The following is a 13,817-nucleotide window of genomic DNA, read 5'->3' on the forward strand; positions in this document are numbered from 1 at the left end:
TTAGAGAACTACATTGTGGGCACAGCCACTGCCGGTCCCGAGCTGGGATGGAGGAGGAGCATTGGGCTAACAACCCAATCCTGTAAAAAAACTCTTTGTTACAAAACACAAACTTGCCTCGAACATGGATGGATAAAATGAAATAGGAAAACTGCAAAGGAAAAAAGGTATACGAGTTAGAAATTTTAATTTAGGATCTTGGGATGTTCAGAGCCTGTATAGACCAGGAGCCATCTAGACTATGGTCTCAGAAATTGGCCGATATAAATTGGACCTGGTGGTGATGCAAGAGACAAGATGGCTAGGAGAGGAAACTCGCAAAGAGGATGGATACACACTATTCTATGGAGGATGTGTAGATAAACACGAATTCAGCACTGGTTTTGTAATGCACAACAAAGCAGCAAATTCGGTTAAAGGATTCAAAGCTGTTCTCAAGAGAATGCCCTGCATAGTACTTGCAAACAAAGTGTCAGACATCACATTCATCAATGTTCATGCCCTGACTGAGGATAAAACAGATGAGGAAAAGGAAGAGTTCTATGAACAACTAGAACAAACAATTGAGAGCACACCGACTAGAAATATCAGGATACTGCTGTAAGATTTTAGTGGAAAACAGGAAAAGAAGAATTCTACATATCAACTATAAGAAGGCACAGTTTGCATGATGAGACTAATGAAAATGGCCAGAAGATGATCAACTTTGCTATCTCAAAGAACCTGAGAGTAAGTTTGATTTACTTCGAACACAACAGAATACATACGGGAACACGGTGCTTACCGGATAGAAGAACCACCTACCAGGTATATCACATCTTGGTGGACCAGCACTGCAGCCATAGAGTCATGGACGTCAGGTCGTATAGAGGAGACGACTGTGCGTCAGACCACTTCCCCATTGTGTGCAGGCGTAAACTCATGTTCACCTACATGCATAGGAAGGGGACATTAGAAACTGCTTTGAATGTTGAGAAAGTGCCATTAAAGAACAATATGCTATAGAAATCAAAAACAGTTTCGAGGTCGTAGAGACCCTGGAAGCTAGAGAGAATGTGGAGGAAAAGTGGAAAGAAACAAAGTCCTCGGTACTAAATGTAGCAGAGGATATATTGGGACGAAAGAAGATAATGAAGAGGAAATGGTTCAATGAGACATGCCAGAAGGCTACAGGAAAGAGAAGGAAGCTGATGGAGAAGTGGCTAGCTGACAGGGAGAATGAGCAGAAAAGGGAACATTTTATCAACGTCAGAACGGAGACAAAGCGGATCCTAAGAGCAGAGAAGAGAATATCTCTAACCAGTTTGATAGAACAAATTGAGGTACAGAGCCAGACCAAGAATTCAAGGCAATTCTTCCAATACATAAAAAATCGGAAACGTGGATTTCAGAGCCCAGCTTATTTCATTAGAGATAAGAACGGCAACTTGATAAATGACAAGTAAAGAATTGTAGAAAGATGGAAAGAATACTTGTCAGAACTGTTGGGAGGAGACGCTGCCAGAAGAATGGAAATTGGCAATAGTATGCCCATTATGCATCAAGGGAAGCAAAATGGAATGTGGTAGCTACAGACGAATCAGCTTGTTGAATGTAACGTATAATGTACTGCCCATCATTTTCCTCATAAAATTGCAACCATACACAGAGAACAACATACAGGAGTACCAATCTGGCTTCCGACCAAACCGATCGATAATAGATCACATATTCACACTAAGAAAATTGTTTGAAAAACACTGGGAATATGGTAACGATATCTACAGCCTGTTCGTCGATTTTCGACGTGCATATGACAGCATCTACAGGAATATACAATGCAATACGTGACTTCAGAATCCCTGAGAAGCTAGTGAGGATGGTGCAAGCTTGTATAGAAGGGTCAAAGGGAGCAGTACATTTCCGAGGAGCCACATCACAAACATTGAGGTTGACGGACACATGTATATCGCGTCATAATTCAGAGGCATGTACCCGGTACAAACAGCCAACGTGAGTGTCCTCTGGCGACTTGTAGGCGGCCAGTTTCACGGAAAATGGCGTCCGACCCATTCTATTTCTATGCGCTAGCGCATAATTGTACCAGGGAGAATAATCAGGAAATGAAGGTAGATTGTGGGTGCGTAACTTTCTCAGTTAACGGTGTAGTCATGGAGCTTGAAAGTTCAAGATAGGATTTAAAATTTTTTTTCGTATGTTTACGACAGACATTGAACATGCTACACGGTCAAGAATACAAATTTTCGAGAAGCTGTAACGGCTGTTGAACAGCTTGTCGTTACATTACGCTGTTTAGCTACTGGAGATTCATAATGCTCCTTAATGTACAGTCTTAGACATAAAAATTGACCGCCGGCCGGCCGCCACAGAGACTTAAGTCCGAGTCGTTCACTTAAGGTGGTCAATAAAACTGACCGCCCCTGGCAACTCTAAGTCCGGCCATCTGCACAATCTGGTAACACTGAAAGATGCGGAAGTGTTAGGAGGAAGTGTTGTCTACTTCCGAGCTCATTTAGATGGAGTGAGCCCGTGGTCTTGCGGTAATCGTCGTGCATTCTAAACTCAGAGTCGCATGTTCGCGATCAACTGTACTTTTTTCTTTTTTTTTTTTTACCACATTTCGATCTAAAGTTATGTGTTTGAATGAACATCGAAGACAATTCGCTTAACATTCTACCCACCCGCAATAACAAGTATTCCAGAAACAATTCCGCAGTACAGCTCGTGGCTGCGTCGCGGTCATAACAGCTTACGCTCGAGCGTTTCCTCGCGCTGCAGCGGCTACCGGCCACCGGCCAGACGCCACCCGCCGCCTGAAATCCGGCGCCGCCCATGTGAAGGCGGCGCCACGCTGTCAGTGCATGTATCAATGTCATTTTCGATTTTGAAGTTCTAGTTATCATCTTGTAGTTAAGCATTGGATTTTGCATACTTGAAAATCATGAACTACAGTTAAGCATTGTAAAATTGAGTCGCAAGTGGAAAAAGGTTTAACATCTGCAACACAACGTTTACTTTTGGTATAACAGAGGGGTGAATGTAGAGGAGGCAGCTAGAAGGATTTGAACTGTGTGCGGAGCGAGTGCTTTTGGGAAAAATACGCCAGAAAAAGATATTCTTGTTTGAACAAAGATCGTTCTGGCATGAATGATTTTCCACATTAAGGAAGTCTCGACTACTGATATATGTGACAGATTACCATTTTACCATCATTCGACATTTGCATTCAACAGGCATAGTTCAGAAGTCTGGTGTAGGAGTACTGCATGTTCTAATTCGAAACAGCAAACATCAACAGAGTGACTATTATTGAACGTCATCAGGTCGCTCATTGAGCATTCCTTTGCAGTACTGTTACTGGTGACGTGTTATGATGCCGTTATCGTTAACTTCCTAAGTAGAAATGAAAGGCTGAGCCTCACCAAAAGACGTAGACTAGAGCAAAGAGTAGTGTGAACATTGTATTTTACATTTGATAGCTCCAAAAGTGTGTTTTGCACTACGAATTCTGCCCCAAGGGGTGTGTGCAACACAGCTGGAATTTGTTGTCAACAACTAAGACACCTTTCGGTCGCAGTATAAGAAAGTCGAGCGGCAAAACTACATCACTTGTGCTACTGCATGATAACTCACTCTGTTGATTCGAGAAACAAAACTATCCAGGAGACTGATAGGAAAGTCGTCTCTCAGACATTTCTATTGTTAGGGAAGTCCTCTCTCAAGCACTTGTCCCTCTCGTCATATATTCGTAAAATTTTACCTTTCCCGCTCTTGATCGATCAACCGTCAAGGCAATTCATTTCTAGACGAAAATACTCTTAAAACTACTATGGTTTAATGACATCGTTAAAACAAGTAGGTTTCTACGGGCGTAGAATTTGTAAACAACTGTAGCATTGTCAGATTGTTTTAGATATCGTGAAAGAAAATTCAGCTGCTGATTAACTTCTCTTTGATGATTACTGTTGCGTTTAGTAAACTAAAGGAAAATTCAATTAAAATATTCACTGTAGTAATGCAAATTAAATTTAGCTTACTACATAAACATCACGACGGCAGTCGCATAAAGTTCAAAAATAGTTCAAAGGGCTCTGAGCACTATGGGATTTAACTTCTCAGGCCATCGGTCCCCTAGAACTTAGAACTAGTAAAAACCTAACTAACTTAAAGACGTCACACACATCCATGCCCGAGGCAGGACTGGAAACCTGCAACCGTAGTGGTCGCGCGGTTCCAGACTGTAGCGATGCATTACGTGTCTGTAAGACGATTGAGCCTATTTTAATAGAAATTAGTAGGATATTACCGACTTTTGACTTCTAAAAGATCTGTATTTACTTCATCTCCTGTATCATTCGCAAGTATCTTCTGGTAAACCTTGCGGGATGTAAGGTCGTGGTCCATGAAACTCTTCAGCTCCTAACGTTTCGTCCAGTGCTTCGCTGGACATCTTCAGAGGGGTGTTTCTCCTCCGGTGAGTCTTGCCGACTCACCGGAGGAGAAACACCCCTCTGAAGATGTCCAGCGAAGCACTGGACGAAACGTTAGGAGCTGAAGAGTTTCATGGACCACGACCTTACATCCCGCAAGGTTTACCAGAAGATATGTCATCCGGTCGTGAAAGCCTTCATACTACGATCATTCGCAAGTGTTATGAATATGTGACATTTCATAGATAAAATTATGTATTCACAACAACTACTACTGTCTCGGCAGAAAACAAAAGGGGCATTATGAAATTGGCAGTACCGTAAGGTTTTCGCTCTGACAGTAAGGGTTACTGAAAGTACCAAGACGAATTTTGCTCGAGCGCTGTCTTACGATTCCCTTATTGAGTTTATATCTGCCTGCTTGTAGCTCTACTACAAAATAATTAAAAATCTGGCTTTCAGCGAGTCTAGAAAGGCGAACGACAGCAGCTTGCACCTGGTAGCCAAGCATGTTGCCTAAGAAATGGTATTTTCCTAAAGTGAGAAGACATCCTTTTGTGGTTGAATTGTTGGCAAATATCAGTCAGACGTGTGCCGTTGGTCTAAGAGTTTCGGTATAATTAATTTGTACCAATGATCTTTCTACAGGTTTTTTCTGTTCCAAATAGAGTTGAAGTCTCCCATTAGTATTTTCACGTCATCTTGGTGAATTTTGTTCATAGTATTTTCGAGTGTGTTCCAGAATTTTTCGACATTTTTGGTGTTTTTCATATTTTCGATGTTGGTGGGGACATGTGCATTGATGAGTGTATACTTTTTACTGGGGCTCTGAATGAGCATAGTCATAAGTCGATTGTTGATGGGTGTGATTTCTTTGACAGAATTGATGATAGATCTGTGCTCGAGAAAAGCAATGCCAAAGACTGGTACGCCTTTCGCTACCTTTTGTTGTATTTTGCTGTTGAAGATGCAATGGTTTCCGTAATGCAAGGCTTCACTGTCAGTTAGTCGTGGTTCTTGAATAGTCATGATGAGAATTTTTTGTTGATCGATTTCTTTTGTGAGATTATTTAGTATTCGTGCTTAGATCAATGTATCGATGTTTAGTTTTCAAATGCATGTTTTCTGCTTGTAAGGAAATTTACCAGAGGTCTTCGATATTCTCTGCCGTGCTAACCTGGACTCCCCAGCATCCGCACCACCTGGGGTAAAGTTGACTTTACTTGCACAGTTCATGTTTGCTTGTGTTTCGTTGGTTTGGCTTAGGTGATACCAGGACCGGACAGGACCGAGGGTGTTGAAGCCTTTGGAAGCAAATATATTCAGCCGAGCTCATTGAGCTAACAGACGGTGACCAGAGTAGCGGTGGTTTTCACTCAGATGTGCGTGGATTTTGGGTTCAACAGATTGAGTAGCCGTTCAGGATTGTGTTAGTATTTGGTTCACCCCAAGTATTTGATTTCCTCGGTACCACCCATATGGGGGAGGGTTTCTCCTATCAGCCCCACGGGAGTTTTTTATTATTATTATTATTATTATTATTATTATTATTATTGTTGTTATTATGTCATCAGCAAATCCGATATGGTGCATCTTCCCACCACTGAAATAGAAGTGCATTGCTCGATTCAGTATTTCCATCACATAAATATGGGTTATAATTACGTTACATTGCTGCCAGTAGACATATTTCTCACTTTCTCTTAGGCAGTTGTTACTTGTTACTCCAACATAGGAATTTATGTGCGCAGCATTGTTGCAATACAGACGTTCAAATTAGCCGATTTCTGTAATTTCATTTCGATACCAGGTCGTTCTAATCGGATTCAGGCAGTCGGGCTTAATGTGGATATCCGAATACAACTCTCATCATTTGATAGACTGGGTAAACCACATTCTCAATCGGACGGTTGAATCTAGATCAATTATTTATGACAGAGCCTGAATTCTTAAACACTGTGGAAAATAATAATACAATGTGCTTATTACTAATATGTTATTTAAATATAAATATATGAACGAACGAGATAACAGTTTAGTTACAGGAGCAGAGCCCCATCCACCATAGCAGAGCAGTGCGAGATTGGTTTCAGGGCCAAGAGAGGATAAAGCTGTTGCCGTTTGTTCCATGATCACCGAACATCAACCAGATAGAGAATATGTGGGCAGAGGTAACAAGGCCATTGCCATGTGGACCTACAAATGCAAGCGACCCTTGGACGGATATAGAAAACGTATGGTGGGAAGTAAACCATCACGCTACACTGTCGACGACTTATTGAAATCGATTGCCCCTACGCCTTCGAGAAATCTTACGTAATGATCTTGGGTGGGTTTGTTACTAAAAGTATGCTCGTCCACAAAACCCATGTGGACAATTATCTGATAGTCGGTCAAGCTTCGCTTTGTCGCAGCTCTTTAGATACAAGTCCATTTACTTTGTCTCCTCCTTACAATTCTTGCAATGCAAGGTAATTGAAAAATCTCATCCACTCGACACCAACTGATGAATTGACTGGTGCATGTGTTGTTCAACACACAGTAGTTGTCACCCTCACTGGAAGCAATGTGTGTGTGTGTGTGTGTGTGTGTGTGTGTGTGTGTGTGTGTACTGCACAGGGGCGTTAGGTGGAAAACACATGCAAATTGTTAATCTTGCTCATGCTAGAAGCACTATTACAACTATAAAGACACTTTCAGCACTATAGGAATGCCTTTAGAGGATGTCGATTACCAGTTTCTTTATGCAAATGTGGGAGTGCAGGGACGTGTGTCAGACGGAGGTGTATTTGACGGTACTACTTTTAACCAAAACCCTTCAAACAGGTGAGCTGCACATACCTGGACCGGAATCTGTCTGGAAGAACAGTGTCCTCCCTATATGTAATTGCTGCCGACGATACTTTTGTACTACAAGAATATGTCATGAAACCCTTTCCAGGTAATTATACCAAACACAGTAAAGAAAACATTCAGCTTCTGGCTCAGTAGAGACCAAAGAGTTGTCGAAACTATTATTCTATTTTTCGTGTTACTAATACCAATTCATCTTGATCCCCATAAAGCAGCTATTGTGAGTTGGTGTTGCTTTTATATTCATAACTTCCTAAGAAGAAATCAGGAAGCTGGCCTAATTTATTCACCACTAGGCGTTTTCGATTCTGAAAATATAGAAAAAGGAAACGTAGAACGTGAGAGATGAGGAGATCGCCTCACTTACATTGCTACCAAGAATCGGTAGAAATGCTGCCAGACACGCTAAGCAAGAGAGAAATGCGTTTACAGCATTTTTTGTCACCGCTGAAAGACAAAGGAAAAGTAGAGCGGCAGTATTTCCTTAGCGTCGTGATAGTTCTGTGCTAGTAATAAAGTTCACTGAAAATGCATTCCTTTTCGTTCACTACAGCAAACAACACATTTACGTTCTTCACTATTACACATATACATATCTGTGATGAAGATTACGTAAAATAAATATGCTCTATATTTTGACTAAAGTTCAGTCTTGATCACATCATGTATGTTTTAATGATATATCATTAAAACATGATATATCATTAAAACATACATTATGTGATCAAGACTGAACTTTAGTCAAAATATAACAATTAATTGATCACTGCTTTCCAAAAATGTTTACCAAAAATATGCTCTAACTTACCTCAGACGTGGATAAACTCGATCTTGGTTTGTTTATATCCTTCAGGAAGAGAAGTGAATTGTAAGCATGCTACTTGGATATGTACACATCTTTAGATTAGATTAGAGAGATTATTTATTTAGTCCTTCTAATCCTACATGTAGAGAATATATACAAGGATATTGGACATGGTTAAGTATTTGCAACATAAAATACGGTTTGTATTGCATTCCAAGGGACTAGATGTTTAGTAATTTAGCAAAGAATCATATATACAATAAACATTAGAGACAATATACAAAGTAGAATATTCATAATGCATATTTATTTTTGTTGTTTGGTTTCTAGGTACTCTGGCAGACTGTAAAAGCACTGATCAATTAAATATGCCATTAGTTTAGCCTTAAAACTACTGAGTTTATTTACTGATTTAATATAGTTAGGCAGATTATTGCAAATTTTTATCCCAATATGTAGAGTGCCTTTTTGGCACGATGTTCTCACCTGCTTCACATGATCAGATTTTTGTCTTGTATTACATACCTGTACATCTTCGTTTTTTTAATACGATATCTGGGTGTCTATCAGTATATTGTTTTGACGTTTCATAGGTAAAAATGCAAGGAAGAGAAAGAATTGACAGTTTTTGTCTGCATGACTTCCTATGGTTTTCCCCTTCAGTAATTCTTAATACTCTTTTGCATCCTGAAAAGTTTAATATTTGTTTTTACATTGCCCCAGAAGATTATGCCATATTTAATTACAGAATGCACATAGGAGTAGTATACATTTAACAGACTGGCTTTGCTGCACCAACTTTTTAAGATCGTCATCATGTAGCAGATTTGCTTGGTTTTCTTTGCAAATATTCAATGTGTACATCCCATTTTGTGTTGTTCTGGAGCTGGAGTCCCAGAAATTTTGTGCTGTCAACACTTTCAAGAACTCTCTCCCTTAGTTATATTTGTATATTTGGGTGGTGCATTCCTTTTAGATTGCAGAAGTTCAGTGCTACCCATCTTTTCTTTGTTCATAATTAGCTTGACATGTTCTATGCTGTTCATTGTTTGGATAGAAGAGTCTTAGTTTTTCTTTTGTTTTCCCACTAATAAGGAAGCTTGTATCAACTGCAAAGTGGAGGGTAGTTTGGCAATACTTGTTGTATATAGGGTCATTGACATAGAGGAGAAGCAGAATTGAGTCCTAATACTGAACCTTAACGGTCGCCACATGTCACATTTTCATATCCTGAATAGTAGCAGTTGATTTTGTTATGGTCAGTATGTTGCACTTCAACCACCTGTTTGCGGCCACATAAATACAGACTGGGCCACTCATTGGATGTATCTCTAATTCCTAGTTGTTCGAACTTCTGTAGTAGCACATTGCGGTCAATGTCGAAAGCTTATAATTTGAAACGCCTTCTGGATGTTCTTTTCTGAGCAGGTGTTTCTGTTTTGCTATTTTTAAGCATGAAGGGAAGGTTCCTAATGCCAATGAGCTGTTGCACAAGTGTGTCAAGGGTTCGGCTAAGGCAAGACAGCATTTTTTAATAATCACATCTGGTATACTATCAATTCCACATGAGTACCCTGTTTTCAAGGTTTTTATAAGACTACTTTTGTATTTGTGGGTGAAAGGAACAATGATGTAGAGACATTTCTTATGCTATTGGATGATGGAGGTGATATTTTGTGTTGTTCTTCCAGACCACTGACGAACTGTTGACTGGAGTTGGTTGGTCATTTGTATATATGTTGAATAGGATTGGCGCCAACACACTCCCTTGGGCGAGCCCATATTTCTGATTCCGCCAACGACTCTTTTTCCCTTCAAGCATTACGAAGAACTATTTTGGAGTAGGGATTCGATTATCTTGACTAGGTGGTAGTCTTTCAGGGTCTCGTAGGTTTTATGCAGTAGTGTCCGGTGATCTACTGTATCATAGGCGGAACTTAGGTCGACTAGTGCCAGCCCGTGATTAGTTTATTCTCAAACCCATCCTCGATATGTTCCCTCAATGCCAGAATTTGACTGGTACAGGACTTTCCAGGTCTAAAACCTGCTTGGTGTGGTATTAGCTTCGAGTCAACGATCTTCTCTATTCTGTTGAGTATCAATCTTTCGTAGGGCTTAAACAGGTGGCAGAGAAGGGTTATTGGTCGATAGCTCTTCGGAGACTCTGTGTCCTTCCTGGGTTTAAGGAGAGCCATCACTTTTGACTTCCTCCACAGTTTCGGGATTTGAAAGGTTTCACGGCACACGTTAAAAAGTCCAAGTATCCAGTCCCTGGCGCCAAGGCCGAAGTTTTTAATCTGTTCCACGCAAATATCATCAAACCCAGCGGCTTTCCCATTCTTCGTGGTATTTATGCCATTGTTCAACTCACTCATTGTAAATGGTTTCTGGAAGTTGGTGTTTTCCGTTGGCAGTAGGCGTGTGATTTTAGTTTTCTGACGTTTGGAATTGAACTTGCCATTTAGGAGGAGTTGGTTGGCCACCTGGTTTGGAGTTACATTGGCCGGGGCCTTGCTTAGCCTTGGGTCACCATCCAGTTTCTTAATCAGGTTCCAGGCTATTTTGCTACTGTGGGACATACCCATTCTTTCTAGGGTTGCTATCCACTTCTTCTCGCGTACCTCGCTGAGGGCTGACATTGAAGCTTTGCCGCAGGTGATGGTTTCGCCGCTGAATGGGTCTTCCGCGAACAATACTTGATACTTCCCCAGGATGTCCTTTGAGGCATTTGAGAGCCCTGGGATATAGCGTTGTCTGCAGCCCCTAGGAATATAGCGTCTAGATACCTTTCGCAAAGTCTCAACAAAGATAAGATAAATAATTATTTGGTGTTGGGGTCAAACTAGCTAATTCCTCATCCAGCGCTTGGGAATATTCTGACCACCTAGCCTTTTTAAAGTTGAATCCCCTACGGAAAGGTATTTTGGTTGTTTTGATTGTTGAGTAGACTTGTATTCCAATAGGTTGATGTTGTGTCTTTGGGATTGCATCATATACTCTTTTGCAGCAGGTGTCGTAGATGCTCCGGCTGACGAAGCAAATATCGGGGTTGTAACCTCGCTTCCAAATTTTGCTGTTGGAGGAGCAGGGGAGCTTGGGGTCGTGGTGAAGCGAGAGGTTATTTGCCTCAGCCCATTGTTCTAGCAGCTGACCATTGGTGTCTGTCTCGTCGTAGCCCCAGGTGGTGCTGTGGCTGTTAAAGTCGCCCACAACGAAGTGTGTCCTTTAGTTGTTGAAGCTTTCTGGCATTGAAATGTGTAAGTTCTGGCCGGAGGGGTTTATATACGGAGCATATTGTAAATGATCCACACTCTATGGCTAACACTTCAATGTTGTTGGTGGTTGTCTTACTCGTGGAAGAGAGCACCAACTCAGGTCTGGTAAATATTGCGCTCTCATACCTTCTGTGAGGTGCTTCTACTACCAAGCGCATTCCTTTGATATTGGGTCTGTTTGCTGTTTCATCTCAATGCGTTTCCTGCAGGCACAGTATGTCCCACTTTTCTGATTGGTATAGTTGCGATATTACATCCTCTTTATTCTTGGTGATTCCCTCGACGTTCAGGCTGACGATCGTCAGGGTTGGCCCTGAAGAAGACCGGTTTTTTATTGCATTGGTTTCTGGTGGTGGAAGGTTTGGCCGTTGTCCGATTGGGCAACGTTTCCGGGGAGCGCCGGCATTTTACTTTCTTCTATGTAGCATGTAAGTAAAATGCACACGTGGAGGCACCTTCCTTGCTCCCCACTGTCATAGACAAACGCTCGATGTTGCAAGTCCCACTGCTCCATAGTGACCAAGTAAATGAAATGGCGTCTTAGGTGGATCAGAACTATACCCACCACGACCACCTCCCACCACCGCGCCCACAGTACTACGCAGTTCAAAACCGTCCGTCTCCCATGTGTCACCTTGTACAAAAACTTTCTCTTCGGCTAATAGATCAATGGGTTTTATGTTACAATAATCGATACAAGACCCTCCTGGGCTAGATGTAGTTCTACAGAATGATAATGAAAGATTGAAGTCTGCAAGTTTTGTGACTGGCATTGCATCTTTAGGCAGCCAGTGTTCGGTTATACACATTCCAGAAGCGTTTTTTAACTCATCAGTAAATAAAGAATGAGCATCAAATTACAAGATTTTTTAGTCTTTGGCATATTTAATTGATCATTTACCTTTATCTGGTCAATAAAAAATCGTCCAGGTGTACTGGAAGTACTGTTTCCCTTTTCCCTAATGTACTTCTTCTATTATCATCAGCTGCAAAAATTTTTTCTGGTCATTTGACTCACCAAATAGTCTTCAGAGGATAAGTCAGCAACGTCTGTGCTTGCAAACTTCCGACATAGAAGCAAGAGGCTTTATATAAGCGATTGTTTGTACATTGGATTGAGCGTTCCGAAGGCGAGCAAATCCACGACCATGACAGTCAGCCATAACAATTACTTTTCTTCGTTCGGGTTTCTTTGCATGTTTAGAAGGGCCGCCAGCGTTATAGCTAAAACATTTAGTATCAGCGCTGGACAAACACCTGGTATTTAAGTCACGCAAGTGTTCAGGTCTTTTAGACACTCTTTCATAATATTGTTACGCATTCTTTCGGATGTATCATTCTGCGTATTTGTAGTTTCACATTCAGCTCGCAAATGAGTTTTATCACATGCACAATGTTTCCTATCTTGCACAGTTGATTGCACACTGCATCTGCTTGTGAACACGATATTAGGCTCATTTAATAAGTTTCGTTGGGAGTGTGGCACATGTGAGGCAAGTTCGCTGTCGGTTCACATTTTTCAGATGTAAGTTTTTTTAGTTCGCTCATTAGGACATCGATGGTTGGTTGCAGTCTACTTATGCGATCATTTAACTTTCTGATTTCGTCACTACAATTTGCGCACACACTGTTTTTATCGGTATAAGTTCCACTTTTTTTCGTATGAACACTATGTATACCAACACTAGCCGCCATCTTCTCTGCCCGATCCTGATGTCTTCGAAGATGAAAATTTATTGTATTCTCGGAGGAACTGTGGCCTGAGATTATGATGTTTGCTGCTTATCTCTTTGTCAGACTCGCCGAAAAAAGACGCTAGCTGGTGAATTTAATCAGGTTTGGCATTGTAGTAAGCTGAGGGGGTTGGATCCCACATCGAGTGCCTTTCGCGAAAAAGTTTTACCGTGTTACTTTTGTGTATTTGATTTGCTGTTATGGACGAGTACGTTTCCTATTTATTATTGAGAATGCAACTGTTAGATTCGTTTTTTTAAAAGGTTAGCGATTTTTGTGACATAGCTGCCCTGTATATTTTCTTTTTCACAGTGTCACCATTTGTCGTCTTACTTTCGCGTATTTGTCTGTCTAAATTGTCAGTTGTTTTGGCTGTGTAGCCATTGTTTACGGCAATGTGTTTATTGTATCTTCCTCATTGCTAAGGGCGGGAACACACTTGGCGTTTTTGTGCTCGATCTGACAACGATTTCATTTTGAAGCTTTTTCAGCATTGCAGCCTCCTCCATTTTATTGTTACAGGTCTCTCGGTTTTCTTCTGTTTTCGAAGCGCAGGATGAAATTTCATTGAGACCTCTGGTGAGGTATGATTCGCGATAGTCTTTTTTGGAATGAAATATCTCTTTAGAGTCCAAATTCGGCAGTAAATTATCATCTGAAGAGCGTCGAAAACACACACTGTCACTCTTGACTGAGAGACAGTTGTTCTCCGCATTCATA

General features: G+C 41.0%; 1 protein-coding gene across 1 annotated transcript; it reads left to right on the forward strand.

Annotated features, from left to right (window-relative positions):
- The first annotated feature begins 241 nt into the window (after positions 1 to 241).
- Positions 242 to 604, forward strand: LOC124616615. The gene has a single exon (XM_047144938.1). It carries the CDS (start codon positions 242 to 244, stop codon positions 602 to 604), a length of 363 nt encoding a protein of 120 aa, XP_047000894.1.
- The last annotated feature ends 13,213 nt before the right edge of the window (positions 605 to 13,817 follow it).

This window comes from Schistocerca americana, chromosome 5 (genome assembly GCF_021461395.2).
Source record: "Schistocerca americana isolate TAMUIC-IGC-003095 chromosome 5, iqSchAmer2.1, whole genome shotgun sequence".
Lineage (NCBI taxonomy): Eukaryota > Metazoa > Arthropoda > Insecta > Orthoptera > Acrididae > Schistocerca > Schistocerca americana.

Bases quoted from the DNA above. Each gene is read 5' to 3' on its own strand.
- LOC124616615 (XM_047144938.1), top strand. From the start codon at position 242: ATGGTCTCAGAAATTGGCCGATATAAATTGGACCTGGTGGTGATGCAA.